Genomic DNA, 18,971 nt, shown 5'->3' on the forward strand with positions numbered 1-18,971 from the left:
ACGACACTCAACGGTATGTTGTGCGTGCCGACGTATTTATGTCATTGGTGACGTTGATGTTGATTATGCCGACTAATCGGGACAGCCCTACTTAGTTGGTAGTGCTAATGCCCCATTGCATTTGATACAAAAAAAAACGTATTTACAATTGAATGCTCTTACAAAAGCATGATCAGTGTTTATTTGAACAAGTATATGAACATAAAATGGGCAAAAGGACAAAAAGGGACCAATAAGCAAATGTATATTAAATGCAATAAGACTTAACAAGGCGCACTTAGCAAATGCAGCAAAACTAGCAAGATTAAGGCAGCTAACTCTGTACTTGCTGTTAGTACTCTTATTTTGAAACCTATTCTCACCACTTTTGGTGCACTACTGAGCTCACTGATGCCAATGGTAGGAGGCTTTCCCATCATGCTTTGTTACTTGTGTAACTAGTAACACTTGTGACTGTGTTAATGCCATGCCACATTGTGTTAATGTGTTTTTTGTACAGATAATATATATAGTTACAACAGTGTTATTGTTTCTATTCGTGGATTAAAGTTTTACGCTTAGTATTAAAGGCGTCCTAACATGAGCTTTGCAGCGACATCATCATCCATCCTCTGGATGCCCTAATACTGTATCAAAATATTTTTGGGTGAAATTCTGCCTTTTTGTACAAATACAAGCTCCACAAGATAGTCTACTGTGAGCCCAGTTTCAAACGGACAGATTTTGGTAGGCGTGACCAAGGCTCGCCTGATTCCAAGCGCTTCTGTTTACAAAATGAGTTGGGCGTGGCCAAGGCTCTCCTGCTCCACCTGCTTCGGTCTAGTACACACTGTCTTAGGCTACATGTATTTTTGCTCTTCAGTTTCAATAGATGATCACTAAATGCAACCTTTATGTACAAAATGCTATTACAACATTATTCTCTGTCTCGCCCGCCTCAGATAACTCGGTTGCCGCTTCCCATACTACGGTCCTTTCACGGAGCTGGCCGGCTCGCAGAAACTGCTCGGCAGCAAGGCAGGCTCCGGTCGGGCAGTGGTGAACCTTTGTGAGAGAATGAACGGAGGTCCCCGCTTGGCAGGCAGTGAGACCACCCAGTCCCCGCTATCTCTCACGTGTTTCCACAGCCGGCGGCTTACGCGAGCCGGCGCCGAAAGGCTCGCTTTGCTGCAGAGCGGCTTCCATGAGCCAGCGAGCAGAAACCAGCCATTCCCTGCTCTCTCTTGTGAAAGGTCCACTGCCGCCCGTAGTGCTGACCAGCTTTGGCGAGTATTATAATGAAAGTGGGGGGAGGGGTTCAAAATTGTGAGGGTGGAGTTTGCGCTGAGCTAGTGACATAAAAAAACGAAAAAGGCGGGGTTAGTGACGTATAAAACCGATCTGCTGAGAGTGCTGTTTGAGCTGTGCTGACACACACTGCCAAAGACAAGGGAAATATGGGTTGTAGTCAGGATAGGGGAATGCATATTATGACAAAAACCTAAAAAAATTAGAATTTTCATTTCAGGTCTCCTTTAAATTATTGTAAGTTGGTGGTACCCTTAATAAAAAAAAAAGACAGGCAGTCAGTGCTATATATAATGTAATGGCCTATGCAAAAAACATTGAAATCACAGTTAATTGAGAATGTGACAGTTATATTAAGATGCTATGTATTGTTTTTTATTTACCGATTTCAAAACGTATGTGGAGGCTGCTGCCTGCGTGATTTTGAGCCTGTTTGTGAACATATTTTAAACATATGTATTTTTTAAGCCTTATTGTGTGTTTTCACAGTTACAGTGATTTCATGTTATTTTACATTCAGCATCACAGATAAGTCTATTTTTGAAAATTAAATTACATTTAAAAATATCGGAAAAATCTGTAAAATCGAATAGAATAAACATCAAAATTCTGTTATTTTACTTTTTTTTTTTTACAGTTATATAGTGTACAATATTTTTTTTCAGTGAATAATATATCAAATGCTGTAAACTTTCCACTACACTACCACTAACATACCTATAAATAGTAGTTATGTATAGTTTGGTATCCAAGAGAATTGGCCTGACTTTGACTTGAACAACATGAGATTGACTCTAAATAATGTATTCATTCTAATTAGGCTCTTTGTGTCTCACGTGTTTGTGCCAGGTGACATGGACCTACGGCACTGACAGGGAGAAGGTTCGAGGGTTTCAGGAGACCACAAATGAGAAGCTGTCAGTGGCAGAGATAAGGCAGAGGGGCATTACAAGCCTGACCCTTCATTACAGCAAAGCCAGCCACAAAGATATACAGTAAGAGCCATTTCTACAGTAAAGCCGGAAGGAAAAGCTAATTTAAGCAAAAAAGAGGTCAAAAGTAGGATGATAAAACAAATGTAGGCATTCCTAGTAAAAGCAATCCTCAATGACTGAGCAAATGTTGGTTGCTCATTGAAATGCACGCTAAAGACATACATTCATAAAAAAGTTAAATACAAAGTAGCACACAATCTGTCATGTTTGGGTTATGTGTCTCACTTGGTCTTGTTGAGTGTAATCCTGCCCTTCCTCGTGTCAACCAATCAGTGCCCTCAGCCACTTGTCTTGCCCCAGGTGTGTCTTGTTGTGTCGTCGAGTGTGTGTGCCAGCTCGCCAGTGAGTGTATGTGGTGCATTAAAAAAATAAATAGGGGGGGGGCGGCGCGGCGGGTACACAGATAGGGGACCGCAGCACTGCTCTATACTGCGGTCTGCCCCAACCGATGGCACCCCCCCCCCCCCACACACACACACACACAGTTGTGTGGTGCATTAAAATTGGAGGGGAGTTGTAGGGCGAAGACGGTGTTTCCACCCCCCCCAAAGTGTGTTATGTGCCCTATATGTCTATAAAAGTGTATTGTGCAAACCTAGTGCAGTGAGTTAAGAGGAGCGACCAGCGGGGCCCCCCCCCCCACCCCACCGGGACCCCGGCGGGCATATGGGACCAGCCCGGCGGGGCGATAGGGCTCGCCCCCCGGATACTGGGGCCTGCCCGAGGTGCCAGGAGGTCCACCGGAGCGCACACCAAACCCACCCATCCCCCCATCCCCCGGAACGCCGAGACCCGGGCCACGGATGGAGCCCCCGGCCCAGGGGAGGGGAAGGAAGGCCTACAGGGGAGGGGGAAGGGAGGGGGGAAGGAGACGACAAGAAGGGCAAGGGGCAGCGGCAGGGCCGCAGAGAGAGGGGGAGAGAAGGAGGAAGGGTGACGAGGGAGAAGGGACAGGGAGGCGGAGGACGGGCGGGGAGAGGCGAGGAGGGAGAGGCAGCAAGGGGGAGGGGAGGGGAGAGGGAACCACGGGGCACCCCGGCGGCCCACAGGCCCCGAACCGCGTTGCCGGGCCCAGAGCGATGGACCGCGCCGGAGCGGCGCCGCCCCGGACACCAGGGAGAGCCCCGCAAGAAGAAGGGAAGATTAATGGTGCAGAATACAGGGCAATCTTCCATCCATCTAACCTAGTTGAGATGGAGCTGTTTTGCAAGAGAAATGGGTACAAAATTCAGTCCCTAGAAGTGACATACCGCAAAAGACTTGAAGCTGTAATTGCAGCAAAAGGGGGTTTGACAAAGTTTTAATTCAGGGGGGCTGAATACTTCAGTTTTTTTGTTGTAAAAAAAAGTTAGAAATAAGATATACACTTTGTTTCACTTTACGATTGTGTGCTACTTTGTGTTTAACTTTCACATAAAATTTCAATTAAATATATTTATGTTTGTGGTTGTACCGTGCCAAAATGTTGAAAAACTCAAGGGGTAGGAATACTTTTGCAAGGCGCTGTACATGTGTTTGTTGCATTTAAACTCTACGGATTCAAGTGCACAAGTTTCCAATAACTATTCAGTGTTTCCGCTAAAAAATTTGTCTGGAGCCTATACATAAAGCGCACTGCATCAATGGCGCATGCTCGCTAAAACAAACGGTAGCATGAATGCAGGAGCAGCACAAGAGGAGCAAAACAGTGAGTTCAGTTGTACTTTATTCAACAATGAACTGACATTATTTTTATCAGTCTTCATCTACAAATCCGTTAAAGTCTTCATCTTCTGTATCCAAATTAAACAGCTGAGCAATTTCTTTATCAAACATGCCAGGTCCCCACTCATTATCGGAGTCAGTCTTGTTGCCGTGAGGCTGTTTAGCAATGATGCCAGCTTTCACGAAAGCTCGAACAACAGTGCCAGCAGACACGTTCGCCCTGGCGTCCAAAAATCATTCACCTGCTAGCCCTTTTTTGCACTTCAGGGCCACCGTACCAACCAGGCACAAATGCTAACGTTAGTTGCTAGCCACTAACTAACCACTTGCGGGGTATCATACAATGACGACGTAATTAACTAGCGGTTCCTTAGCATCATAAATTAGCGATTAAATATAGTTTCGGGTTGGCATTGTGATACCAACAATAATGTTGGTATAAAATATGTAATTTAAATTTCGATATGCAAGCCAACACATTGAAAAAGGAAGTCAAGGTGGGGGTCACAACGCCGCGCAGGCCGACTTCGAAGTAAAAGCCCACCAAGGTAATTGCATTGGCATAAATGTATTGTTTGGTAAAGCTTTATTTTTTTAAGTTAGCTTTGGTGTAAGCGGCGTGTTACGTTGAGTATGTTTCCAGCTCTATTGACATGTCTGAATGACAGAATAAATCCATTATGTGCTTTGCGCTGGTGTGTCGTCATAAAATATCGATACTGCCATTAGTGTATTGATATATTTTTTGCAACAAAGAGCACACCAAAATATTGCAATATTGATCCAACCCCCACCCCTAGTAAAAATGAACTGCAGAATAATAGGAGGCCACACTGCAGTCTGGTGTTTTATTTTATCTCTCTTTTTATTCACTTTCTCATTTCAACTCCACATTTGAGTACATGCAGCCTCAACTCTCTTCCGCCATCTTTCTCCCTGCATGCACACGTCATACACAGCCATTTACAGTGGCTCGAGGAAGCAGACAACCAGGAGCGCCCCGTTGCTGTTAACCGTGCGCAAAAGCGCAGGTGAAAGATTCAAATGCTGGGCAAGGTTTAACAAGCTCCTGTTGGCTTGACAAAACCTGTAACACTTGCTCTGAGTTTGCTAAATCCATGTTATGGCCAAGTTATTCTGTTAAGCGTGCGCAAAAGATTCAAATGCAGGGCAAGGTTTACAGTTTTTATTGAACAAAAGCATAACTAAACACTGACAAAAAGCAACATGACAAAAGGTCAACGTGTACCTACAGAAAAACTAAATAACTAACTAAGGAAAGTAGGCGGAGTACCACGGGAGGAAGTAAGGCTACTAACTAAGATTAAGAATGAAAACAAAAAGACCCACACAAGGTACATACAAATCAACAACCAGAACAATCAAAGCAGTACTTACAAGAAACAACAGAAGACAAAAAGCACTGCTGGCAGCAACTAGGAGATAACCAGTAAAAGCACAAGAGTAACAAAATGCTGAAGCAATGGCAAGCAGCAAGAACAATAACTTGAAAACAATCTTTCTCTCGTGAGTCCTGTGTCTTAATAGCCTGCTGATAAGGATTGCCTGCAGCTGAGACACAGGAACTCTGCCCACCAACACTCCAGGAAAAAGAAAAAAGAAGAAAAAAAAAGACAGGAAACAAATGACCAGCAGAGGGCAGAACGAAACAAGACAGTGCAACATTTGACCATGGGCGGGACGGGACGGGCAATGGGTGTAGCAGACCAGCTGGGGAACGGTGAGAGCGCAAACAGAAAATGCTGTGACATATTCCTGAATGTCCTTATTAACCCCAGGCCACCAGAACTTCTGGGAAACAAGGAAACATGTGCGGTTTATGCTAGGATGGCAAGTGACTTTAGACTCATGTCCCCATTGCAAAACTTCTCTCCTTAGCTCCTGTGGCACAAACAGCTTGCCAGTTGGAAATCCCTCAGGCACACAAATGTATTTCAAGGCGTTGGTCACCCTTTTCTCCACCTCCCACTGGAGCGCTCTGACCACTCGAGCCACAGGTACAATCGTCTCATGGGTGGTGTCCACCTCATCCAAACTGAAATTTCTTGACAGTGCATCAGGTTTGATGTTGCAGGAACCCGGGTGGTAGGTAATTGAGAAGTTGAAGCGGGTCAGGAACTGGACCCAACGTCCTTGACGAGGATTCAGTCTTCGGGCTGCTCGGATATAGGCCAGGTTCTTGTGGTCAGTAAACACCACGAAAGGCTCAGCTGCACCCTCCAGCCAGTGACTCCACTCCTGAGTTGCCAGAACAATGGCAACAGCTCCGTATTACCAACATCATAGTTACGTTCCGCAGGACTGAGGCGGCGCGAGAAGAAAGCGCAGGGATGAACCTTCTGGTCGACTGGGGTCCTCTGTGACAGAACTGCCCCCGCTCCTGAATCCGAGGCATCCACTTCTACAATAAAAGGTAGAGTTGGATCAGGGTGAGAAAGAACGGGTGCGTTGGTAAACAGACATTTTAACTCAACAAACGCAGACTCAGCTTCTGGGGTAAAACTGAAAGGTCTCTTTACTTATGTGAGCCTTGTCAAAAGGTTCTGCCTTACAACTATAATTGCGTATGAATCGCCTATAGAAAATTGGTGAACCCTAGGAACCTTTGCAAGTGCTTCATTGATGTAGGGGACGGCCATTCAACCACAGCCTGGATTTTGGCTCGATCAGCTCTCAACTGGCCCTTCTCTACAATGAACCCCAGAAACCGAACAGAAGGCGAGTGGAAATCACATTTTTCAGCCTTTACGTACAACCGGTTCTCAAGTAGCCGTTGCAACACCAGCCGAACATGCTGCTGATGTTCCTCGAGGGATCTGGAAAATAAAAGAATATCATCCAAATAGACGAAGCAGAACTGGACAATCATGTCATAGAGAACATAGTTGATCAAATTCTGAAAAACCGTAGGTGCATTAGTAAGTCCGAAGGGCATTACCAGATATTCAAAATGCCCCATGGGAGTGTTGAATGCCGTCTTCCACTCATCTCCTTCTCTAATCCTTACCAAATGATAAGCACTGCGCAGGTCTAGTTTGGTAAAAATGGAGGCAGAATGTAGGAGTAAATGCAGAGTCCATAAGTGGCAAAGGATACTTATTCTTTACAGTTATGTCGTTAAGCCTTCTGTAGTCTATGCACGGACGGAGCGTTTTTCTTTCTTGTCTATAAAAATAAAAAGAAAAAGGAAAAAGAAAAAGGAAAAAGAAGCCGGCTCCCACTGGAGAGGTTGATGGCCGAATAAGTCCAGATGTCAGTGACGACGAAACATATTCTTTTAGGGCCTCTTCTTCAGGTTTTGACACCTGATAAAGTCTAGCGGTAGGCAATGGTGCATTGGTTACCAGCTCAATCGCACAATCATATGGGCGATGTGGTGGAAGAGATTGGGCCTGGTCCTTACTAAACACTCATTTAAGGTCATGATATTCAGTGGGCACAGAAGACAAATATATTGGAGCCAATTCTTTCTTTTGTGAAATAGAACCAGTTGCATGCAAACAGTTACAATGACATAACAAGCTCCAACTGACTATTTTAGGTATCTGCCAATTTATGTTTGGATTGTGAATCTTAAGCCAGGTTAGCCCCAGTACTACATGCGCGAATTGCAGAGGCATAACAAAAAAATGTCTAGACTCATGATGGATACCGGACAAAACGAACCCCAACAATTCGGTCTCGTGTGTAACCACAAAAAGCCCATTCCCGTTGACATCGTGCACCTCCTTGGCCTGGTCTAATTTGATGAGACTGCCCCCCCCGAGTCTCTTAATAACCGAGAAGTCCACAAAACAGTCATCTGCACCAGAGTCAACCAATGCTGTAACCTCCATGCTGTTGCTGTTACTGGAAATAATTCCCGGGAGTTGAAGTCTTTTACTAGAAGTATCACCCTTCGTTCCTGTAGGAGCAGCATCTGCCTCAAAATTACTCAGTCTGTAGACAGACGTTGGGAGGTAGATGGGTGTAGAAGATGGGCCTTCAAACCACTTTGATGAATGGAAACCAAATCCTGATTATCGTTCCTGAGGCCCTGGAATGGTCTTGCAGAACAGGTGGAGACCCGATGACCAGGTTGCCCGCAGTACAGGCAGAGATGAGCCCTCATGCGCCGGATGCGTTCTCTTGAGCTCAGCCGTCCTCCCCCGAGTAACATGGTATCCCCAGCAGGTGGCACTGCCATCGCTCCCGCTGGCTGGTTTTAGAACTCCAAGTCACGTTCACGTCTCCTTTCACGAAGTCAATTATCAAGTCTAATAGCCAAGCTAATTATGTCTTCCAAATTAGTAGTCTCGTCTCATACAGCCAGTTCGTCTTTAATCACGGGGCTTAACCCCCTGCAAAATATACCGCGGAGGGCTGTGTCGTCAAAACCACTCTGCTGCAAAAATGCGAAAAGTAATTGAGTACTCAGCAACTGAAAGTGTGTCTTGTGAAAAATCCAACACACGATTGCCTGCCTCTCTGCCTTTAACAGGGTGGTCGAACACTCTTAAATTCTTCGACAAAGGTAGAAAAGGCAGAACGAACCTCAGGACGCCGATTGCAGATTGCCATGGCCCATGCAGCTGACTTGTCAGTAAGCAAACTCATCATAAATGCAACTCGCGAGCGATCAGTTGCATAAATCCGTGGCTGTTGGTCAAAAACTAATGAACATTGATGGAGGAATTGACCACATGAACCAAGTTCCCCTGTATATCGTGATGGATGAGGAATGGATGGTTTGCCTGGAAAAGCTACCGGCTTTCAAGCAGAAAGGCGAGCGCAAACCTGATCTAAGCGCAAGCAAGAGGTTATTAGTCAACACGTCAATGGCTGACATGATCTGCCGGAGGGAGCGATCATGTAGATTAACAAACTCCTGTTGGCTTGACAAAACCTGGAACACTTACTGAGTTTGCTAAATTCATGTTATGGCCAAGTTATTCTGTTAAGCGTCCGCAAAAGCGCAGGTGAAAGATTCAAATGAAACTCAAATGGTGGGCAAGGTTTACAGTTTTTATTGAACAAGAGCATAACTAAACACTAACAAAAAGTGACGTGACAAAAGGTCAACGTGTACCTACAGAAAAACAAAATAACTAACTAAGGAAGGTAGGAAGATAGGCTACTAACTAAGATTAAGAATGAAAACAAAAAGACCCACACAAGGTACACACAAATCAACAACCAGAACAATCACAGCAGTACTTACAAGAAATAACAGAAGACAAAAAGTACTGCTGGCAGGAACTAGGAGATAACTGGTAAAAGCACGAGAGTAACAAAATGCTGAGGCAATGGCAAGCAGCAAGAACAATAACTTAGCAATTTTCCTCTTGTGAGTCCTTTGTCAAAATAGCCTGCTGATTAGGATTGCCTGCAGCTGAGACACAGGAACTCCGCCCACCGACACTCAAGGACAACAACAAAAGAAGACAGAAAACAAATGACCAGCAGAGGGCAAAACGAAACAAGACATGACAGTTGCTTGGATGGAAGGATAATGTCTCCGGAACTTAATTTCTTTGCTGGCTCGAAGGAGCGGCGGGTCGAATTTAGGAGCGGTGGAACTTCGCTGCTGAATGAATATAACATTCATTAAACACATTATACTTTTGTCTTACAATACAATTGTAATAAGGGTAAAGACGTTCAATAGTAACAACACTTTCACAAATTCAAACATATCTCAGAAATAAGCACCATTTATTTTGCTCCCTGCTATTGTGCAAAATTACAGATCTCTCTGGTGTATTGCAACAACATAATGAGGCTCTCTCCAGTGCCATTAATGGTAAAAACAGCTTGAGTGACAAAGAAGGATCATTTGTAAAATAACCCAAAAAAGCAACTCTGAAGACACTAATGTGCATTTGTGTTGGTTTTCAAGTAAAAGGCTTATTAAGCAATAGGAGAGAAAAAACATTTATCCAAAAATGTAATTAGCATCTTCATGAAAACATCCTGAAACACCACCATTTGGGACATATGACAGTAAAGACGGTAAAGGCATAAAAAGCTTGAAAAATATTACTTAACTCATTTGCTCCCCAAAACATACAAATACATTCTATTTTAAATGTTTAAGTGTCCCAAAGACGTATTTATACGTTTTTTTTTGTTTTTTTGTTTTTTATTGTTTTTTTTTTTTTATGCTTGAGCATACAGAAGGCTTTGATGCAGCCTCTCAACTGCAGATAACAGGTGAAGCAATGGTAGTAATTACAAAAACGCTCAGAATGTGGCAGCAGAGTATAAAAGATCCACCAGTGCCATGTTGTAAACAAGCTCATTTACCCACAGTTCTGAACAGATTTGATGAAAGAAGAGACTCTAATCTTTCTTTTGGTAGGTTCCATGTTTTTATAGCAATAGAACACAATATTCTGTGGGCCTTGCAAAATCTGTCAAAATCCAGTAAAACAGCCGGGAGCGAAGGGAGTTGCTTCAGTGACAAAATGACAAAATATTTTTTGCCATGTTTGCAGATATGTACTTTCCTTCCCCCAGGGAGTATCTGGCCAACAATGTGAGTGTGACAATCTACCCAGTGAATGAGCCGTGGCTGTACTCAGTTCTGTGGTGTAGCGGGGTGCCTTCCGTGTCCTCCGATGCCCCCCAAGTCCTCCGAAAGGTGCCTTACCCCATCTGGCTTATGGTAAACAACTCTCATCTCAACCTTTCTCTCATCTGACACCACATGCAACAACAAACTCACCCGAAAGCAAGGTCACACACAGAGATGAGAAGACAGCAAGAGAGGACAGAGACTTGTGAGTGCACTGCCACATGTCAGGGCAAGGACATAGAGAAAATATGCTATAGCGCAGCAGCAGACTTGAGCTCAGCATGGTGTTGAGGAACAACAGAGATCTGAGAAGGAGTGTGGCAGTTTGACACAAGGGTAATAATTGCCAGAGGTGGGTATTTTACAAAATGTTGCTGATCTTTCAGCCCCCTGGGAACCCCTCGGTCTGTCATTTTTTTTAAACGAACCTAAATGTGACCGTCGGTCCTTCATTTTATATCATCACTTTCCCTCTATTAATATTAATATTTTTTTCAGCCAAGTATAGGAAAATAATCTGCTGATTTCCATTTTTTAAGTATGAGCATAGGTTGTGTACATAATAAAATCATGTTTTGCCAAAAATAAATATTGCACAAAAAAATCATGTTATACCTTCATGAATATTTCCTTTTCATTACACCATTAGACAATGATTTTATCGTGCATTTTTACACAATTAACAATAAAATCATGCTATAGCAGAACAATTATTTCATTGAAATATAATATTATGAAATTGCATAACAAGACAAAACAAATGAGAGCCTTGCTATTTGGGGGGGAAACAGAGCGACGCAATATTCACGTGTAGTCACGTGATGTCAGAGATGGGGAAAACGTCTTCCTGCTCATGGCCTCATTCATTTAAAATGGCGGCAGGCTCTCTGTCGAGCAATGTGAAACGCCTATCAAGAAAGCAAGTTAAGCCTCGTAATGTTCCTAAAGAAACAACATGCAATGAGGAGAGCAACACTCCCTCACGCTGTGCTCTCGTCATTCACCAGATGCATTCAAGAGTTTTGATCGTCCCTTTAGGAACGCTACGGAGACGACAAAATTTCCTGCAGCTCAACCAGGAAAAAACAGAGATTTTAGTCATCGGTCCTGAAGGTCAGAGAGAGAAACTTTTACCGAAACTACAAGATTTTAAACCCTCAAAATGTGTGAAGAACTTGAACTTAATTGTTCCTAGGGTGAGGACCATAAACACACGGCGAGGCTGCATCCAGCTACTATGGTCCTCACCTATTGAATAGCCTGCCGGAGGGGCATCAGGTCCGCAGAAACTATTGATGTTTTTAAGAGGAGGCTCAAGACACACCTTTTTAGTTTGGCATTGAAATGTTTTTTGTTGTTGTTTTTTTACCCCAATTTTTAATTATATTGTCTTTAGCTTGGTTTTTGCCTTTTATTCTGTTTTCTTCGAGTGTTTAACAGTTTTCTTTTAGCGTTTAATTGTTTTTATTTGGTTGTTACTAAGTTTTTAGCTCCAGTGTTTCCTCATGGGGGAGCCTCGGCACTGGCTGGTCTTCTCCTGCGGGTGGGCGGTCGAGCCACGGTCAATCTGGGTCGGGGATCTCTGGGATGACATTGCTCTTTGTGGTGGTTGGTAGTCATCCCTCTCAGTGTGGATCTCAGTGTGGATGAGCTCCTCCTGGATGTCTTTCCTCACAGGGTTTTTCTGTGCCCCGCCATGTTGTGGATTGTGTGTGTGTGTGTGTGTATGATCATGGGGATGTTGGGGGGGGGGGGTATGTTTTTATTGCCCTATGCATGTTTTAATTGTTCAGCACCTTGAGTTGCATTTTAATGTATGAAAGGTGCTACATAAATAAAAGTTTTGATTTGACTAAGACTTCCGAGTTTCACACATCAGCGTCGTTTCCGGCGACTGATGGCCCGTTCCAACACTCGCACCCCCACCCCTGCGCCCCCCCCAACCGGGGCGTCTCAACTCTCTTAAATGCTTCGGACACCTGAGACGACGGACACACTACACACTCGCACCCGCTGACAGGAGCGCGCAACAGAGGGGCACAAAGGCAGAAGCGCAAAAACTGGGACATGGCCCACACGTCCCAAACAGGAAATGGAAACAAAGCTGATGTGGGAAAACCAGGAAGTCGGAAGTCCCTTCTCCTCCAGTTTCACATCCAATTCAAAATCCTTCTGTTAGCATTCAAGGCCATCCATAACCTCATCCCCCGTAACTATCCAATCTTCTGTGCCCCGGCTGTGCTCCCCGACTTTGGAACTCACTACCGCCACAACACAGAAACGTTCACACAATTTAAAATCACAACTCAAAACACACTTTTTTTTAAATGTATTTCTATTATCATTATTATTATTATTATTTATTAGACACAGATATTGGACGCACATATTTTTTTAAAGGACTCAAGACTTATAGTTTAGCTTTTAACTGTGTTAGGGTTCGAAGGCGTGGCATGAAAACCCGAGTGCGGACACGGGAGGCAAACAGAGTCACTTGCGAGTCTTTTAATTAGTGGACTGATGTGAGCGGGAGAACAATTCTCTCACGCATACATACACACAAAAAGGGAACAAATGGGCAGGGCTCATGGGGAGGAAGCGGGGGCCCTGGCAAACTGATCAATTAATTATTTATTTTCATGTGTAGCGATTATTTGGGTTGCCGTAATGGTGAACGAGAAATTTAGACGGTACTAAGGGGAGTTGTAATTTCCTTAGCAACCTTTGGGGGCACCACGTTGACTTTGCTTGTTTGTAGGAGCAAAATAAACGTTAAAAATCCTATTATCAAGTATTCATAATCTAAAGTTGCTACTTTAGTTAATCATGGAGTTCTTTGCTTTAATAAGATAATTACTAATCCACTCAGAAAACACAAATTGATTCGGCAGAAATTGAATTAGACAGCAAATGTATTTAGTAAACACACACATATATCAGTCACAGCCTAACCTATTAATGAAACGGAATAAAAATGCAAATCAAAGATGAATAGAAAACATGCAACCTAACTAACTAAGATAAAAAAAGGTAATGAAAAAGGTAGATGGGGAATAGAGATGGAAGCGTTTTGACCTGTAAATCCTTTTATATTTGAATCAAGCGTTGCGCCAGTGATATATGGTCAGATTGCAATGAAGGCGCACTTACGGTCTGGTTCAGGTGCACGGGAGAGAAAGGGACTCGGCGAGCGTCAATCTTCAGTTGAAAAAAACTGCGTTGTAGGCGATCTAGGCGGTCGGCGCACGCGCAGCTGGAATGCTGCACTGAAGTCTCTGGCTGATGGTGATGGGCGCACAACTGAGAGGCCGCTGCAGGTCTCCGGTTGGTGGCGAGGTGTGCGCGTGGCATGGAGGCCGCGGCAGTTCCTTGGCTGGCTTAAGTCCCGGTTGGTGGTAATGTGCTTACGCGGTTGAGAAGCCGCAGTTAGTTGGTTTGGGTGCTGCGGGTCGTCTCGGGCGCACGGCTGAAGCAGAAATGGGTAGCTGGCGCGCAGCGGCTCGGTGCTTAACAGCCGTCGTAGAACCGGGTCGGCGGGGCGCTGCGTGATTCAGAGAGCGGAAGGTAGGTGGGTTGGCTCTCAGCAGGAACAGACATGCGCGTTTTGGGACGCGCAGTGTGGTTAAGAGTCTTTACGTGATGCGTGCTCTAAGGCGCGCGCCGTGGCTCAAGTCTGGGGAAGGAGGAAGCCACGTGGTTGCTCTCAGCGTGTTCGGCGACCACGTCTCTCATGATGGTCAGGAGAAGTTCATGGAACAAGAGGAGAAGAGGCGAAGAGGGAGAAGAGCGAAGAAGAGAGGAAGTTCCTTTGCGCGCTGGCTTTTAAACAAGAGGTCATTCATTTATCATTCTGAACACATTTTAAACATTACCGCGATCATAAAGTTATTGAATCCGCTAAGCTTACTAATTAGCCAAACTTAAATGGCTGCAGAAGTTACACACATCATTCATTTGAGATAGACAAACAGGTTGTGTACAAAGATAAACAACAGAAGTCACTTGATGTCAGTCAAGTACACAGAGTCCGTTTATGTCCTGAATTATGTAGACTTCAGATTAATTACGAGCGGCAGGATTCTTGAGGATAATACCGATAGTGGCCGCTGGAGGGCACTGTTGTACCGTATAACTTTCAAGGGGCATTGTTTCCAAAAACATATGGCTGATACCTGTAGATAGACCAGACCATAAAAGTGGTCTGGGGACTGATAAGCAGTTTCATTGCTAAACAGGCTTTTAGGTCTCGGTAGGCGCTGAGGTGGGTGTTTCCTGCGGGTTGTAAAAACGAAATCCAGTCCCTCCTGGAGGGAAATTCAGAGTTTTTCCTTTTTGAACTGTCTCTGGTTAGTTTGAGAAAACACAGGGTTAAGGACACACATTCCCCAGGGGGAAATGTTTAAAAAGGCAACAAACAAAAAAATTTAAGGGCTACGGGCAATATTCGTGACAGACCCCCCTTCGTCAAGAGGGATGAATCTTCAGGATGTCCAGGTTGACGGGTCCAGATGATCCGTGGCAAGGGTCCATGCCACGCTCAGACGGCAGTAGTCCCAGTCACACTCCACTGCAACAAGAAACACATACCACTGGTGCAACTTTACCCTACCATCTGCAGGGCTAGGTGTATGCAGTGTATGTCTGTGTGTTGTCAGTGTACGTCTATGTGTATTCAGTTAACTCGGTGTGTCTCACAAGGTACTGTATTAGCTACTGAGGAACTCGGGTCCTAGAAACAGGCACGGGCCTGAGACAGACGTAAACGAGACGCGAAACTACCAAACAAGAAGCAAAACGTATCCTAAGGCTATAAGGCTAGTATCAAATCATGCGTAACTAGGGAAACGAAAACCCAAAAAGAGTAATTGAAGAAAAAGTGAGAAAACAGGGAAAAGGCTTTTCGCCTTCTTAAACCCCCAAAACCCGGCACTGTACTACGGGCCATAATTGTCTTAGAAAGACAAAGAGGTTGTCTTAGGCACGTGGAGGTCGAGGAGAATCTCCTCGCCTGGGGGGTGCTCTATTACGGGAAAAGGAAAAACAAATATCTTAGGTTAGTTAGCGCAACACGGTAGTTGCTAGATGCTAAGCTAATGCAGCTCCCTATAGAGTAACGAGCTTATCCCAAAAGTCATGCACTACCGAGAATACCCCAGAAAAGAGGAAAAGGGAAGAAGAGAAAAAATTCAGAGCATTATCGGCGGTACATCGAGGCTAGTGAAAGGCAGGCGTGGGCTTAGATTGGGCTAGCCAGACTAAATAAAGTTTTGGAAAGAGTATTCCAACCGACTTTTAAAAGGCACTAATTACGGGGGAGCTTTTCAGCTAGCTAGCTCAGACACTAAAGAACTGATTTCACGCAGCATGTCATTCAGAAGTGTCATAACACTTTAAGTGTACATAATCCTTGAATTACAGTTGCCAATCATTTATCTAGCCTAATTCCACAGACAAGATTGTGTGGGCGTCAGTAGAAGACGTGAGGCGGAGCTAGAGTGTTGAGGGGACAATGGCTGATGAAGCAACAATGGCGACCGGTTGCAAGCAGCTCATGCTTGAGCATTTTTTTCAAACACGAAAAGCATCGATCAATACTAAAAAGCACATTGATGTCGACGATGATGATGATGGTGACTCCCGAGGTTGACGCCGAAGTTGGAAGCGTTGACGCGCGGCTATGATCACGTCATAAAGCCTCACCGGCTAGCGATGCTAACGCCGGAAAACGTGGAGTACAACGGAGCACAGGCGGACGTTCAATCGGACGATGAAGAGTAGTCGAAAAGCATCGACCAATGCACATTGATGATGACGATGATGACTCCCGAGGTTGACGCCGAAGTTGGAAGCGTTGACGCGCGGCTATGATCACGTCATAAAGCGTCACCGGCTAGCAATGCTAACGGCGGAAAACGCGGAACACAACCGAGCACAGGCGGACGTTCAATCGGACGATGAAGAGTACCCCGAGTCCAATGCATATTCATCGGAGGAGTGGGTACAGTCTGATCACGGAGAAGACACTGGTTCTGGACTACGATGCCACCATGAATGGAGTGGATAAGATGGATAAGAACATCTACCACCCGGTATAGGAACTGAAGGACATGAGGAAGCCAGATGTAACACCACCGTAACGTAACCGTATCATGATCCTGATAGTAGACTTGATGGCAACACACACTGCAGTATATACTTGTTATTCCCCGGAAAAAACGGCAAGAAAGTGCACGCGAAGGGGCAATCGCAATGAAACTAATCTGTTGTGCAAATCCTGTTGCGTCTCCTTGCACGCAGGGGACTGTTACACAAAAAGAAAAACTGTAGTTGAAACATCCACATAATTGTAAATAGTACCACAGTTGCACACATTTGTTTGCCAAATTGTTGTGTCAAATTGTTACACTGTTGAATGTAAATAAACTTATTTTGCTATCAAAAAAACACTTTTTCATTGTTGGTGGTAGTGTTTTACATAAGTAAAGCACTGTTTAGATGTTTGTGGCACCATTCATGGAAAAAAAAAGGTGTCAAATTCACTAGAGTGCATGAAATAATATCGTTTCATTAAAAGCTTGATTTCTCCGTATTTTGGTCCAAAACAAGAGCATTTGGGTGAAACTAACCATTTTCTATTGTTGATTACTGAAGAACGGAATAAGGTAGAAACTAACTTTTTTTTTCGGATAAAAGATGAGAGTTCAATCTTTCATTTGGTAGTATGTGTGTTTCCATAGTCCAAACACAAAATTTTCTGTGGACCTTGAAAGATCAGTCAAAATGCTTAAATCGGCTGGCACCCACAGTATCCCTTTTCTGAAAACGTCTGGCAGTCAAAGAGTTAAGTGTTCCACCAAGCATCGGTAGCCAAATAGACTGTAAACCAGGCGGTTCGGCAGTTCCGGGTTCAACCACTCCTTGTTGATTCACTGTCGTGGTCATACCAAACATCAGGATTGTCATCAGCATCATTTCCTTGTAGCCAACAAAGCATGCGAATTAACTTCGCTTGTTGTGGTGTTAACTAGGGGTACATCAAGTTCATCTTTTGTCCAATGGGTGCAGCGGGGATCGCCCTTACACACACCTGGTGCTTTTACTCATCACAGTCAGTTGGGTCCGTTGACGATGTCGAGGGGGCAGTCGAGGGTCTCGCTTAGGCCGCTGGATCCTGTCCGCCTGTGACCCCCCTTTGTCAGTTTTGCGTGCGCGCCGGTCTTGAGCGTCGTTTGGTTGCGAGTCTGGGCGTTCAAAACCGCAGTGACTTTTGATTTGTTTTCGGTGGACCCACCTCAGCTGATTCCCCTAATGTCCTTTGTTCATCCTAATGTGGTTTTCGTAGGGTCTGGCCCATCGGGGAAGACATTTTCAGGTGGCGCCCCTCTGGGCTCGCGTTGTACTAGCATTTGGTTGCACGAACAAATAGTACCAACAACTCGATCACCGATTTGAGACTCCGTTTGCGATGCTTTTCTGTCGTAGTAGGTTTTGTGACCTTCTATGCTTTCTTTAAGTCGTCGTTGGACAAACGCGAACGTGGCCCGCAGGTGGGTTTGCAGGTCCTCCACGTACTGGGAGGCTGTATACGCCTAGCTAGGTTTGTTTCTCCCAGCTGGTACAGGGGAAGCGTCATTCGCCGTCCGGTCATCATTTCAAAGGGGGACACCCCAGTGGGTTTGTGCGGCGTGGCTCGAATCGTCATGAGTATCAGCGGGAGTCGGATGTCCCAGTCCTGATGGTTGGAAGTCACAAAGTTTATCAGCAAATTCACCACGGTGCAATTAGTCCACTCTACCTGTCCTGAGGACTGCGGGTGATGGCTAATGTGCAACCGGGCCTTGATTCCAAGCCTTTGCCAAAGTTGTTGCATTATCTCAGCTGTGAAGTGGGTTCCCCTGTCTGAGTTAACCCGTGAGGGCAACCTCAAACGGGAGAACACGTGATTCATCAGCAGGCATGCGGTGGTGTGCGCGGTGTTGTTTGGAGCAGGCGCAAACTACTGTAACAAAGCATTTATTCCCTCTCAGTGATCTGACCAGGAGTCTCACCCAATCAATTTGGAGATCAGACCATGGTAAGGTGACTCCTTCATGTTGGAGTAGTGCTCGGTGACTCAGGTTTGCTGGACGAAACTGGCATCAAACCAGGCATCCTTTAATGTAGTGCCACGTCATTATGCATGAGGGGCCAGTACGCCATTTGTTGTAGCGCGGTGACGGTGGCTTTGAATCCGCAGTGGCCTGCATAATGCGCGTCGTAGGCATATGTTAGCAAGACCCCCCTTTGGCTCCGTGGAACCACCACCCACAGTCACAAAACAGAAAGCCTTTAACCAGACACAGCCATTGCAACACGGAGAGCAAGTCTTTCAAGTCGCTGTCATCACATAACGCGTCAGGTGAGACGGG

General features: G+C 44.9%; 1 protein-coding gene across 5 annotated transcripts in view; it reads left to right on the forward strand.

The window, feature by feature from the left end:
- gdpd5a (glycerophosphodiester phosphodiesterase domain containing 5a) overlaps positions 1–18,971 on the forward strand; it is a 90,301-nt gene that overhangs the window by 52,818 nt on the left and 18,512 nt on the right. For all 5 annotated transcript variants that reach the window (XM_086099108.1, XM_086099110.1, XM_086099109.1 and 2 more), the window contains 2 exons: positions 2,137–2,282; positions 10,506–10,653. In XM_086099108.1, the coding sequence (XP_085955234.1) occupies positions 2,137–2,282; positions 10,506–10,653 (294 nt within the window). The remainder of the gene's footprint in view (positions 1–2,136; positions 2,283–10,505; positions 10,654–18,971) is intronic.

The sequence above is a fragment of the Leptonotus elevatus genome, chromosome 16, assembly GCF_054856555.1.
Source record: "Leptonotus elevatus isolate MCC_2025b chromosome 16, RoL_Lele_1.0, whole genome shotgun sequence".
Taxonomy (NCBI): Eukaryota; Metazoa; Chordata; class Actinopteri; order Syngnathiformes; family Syngnathidae; genus Leptonotus; species Leptonotus elevatus.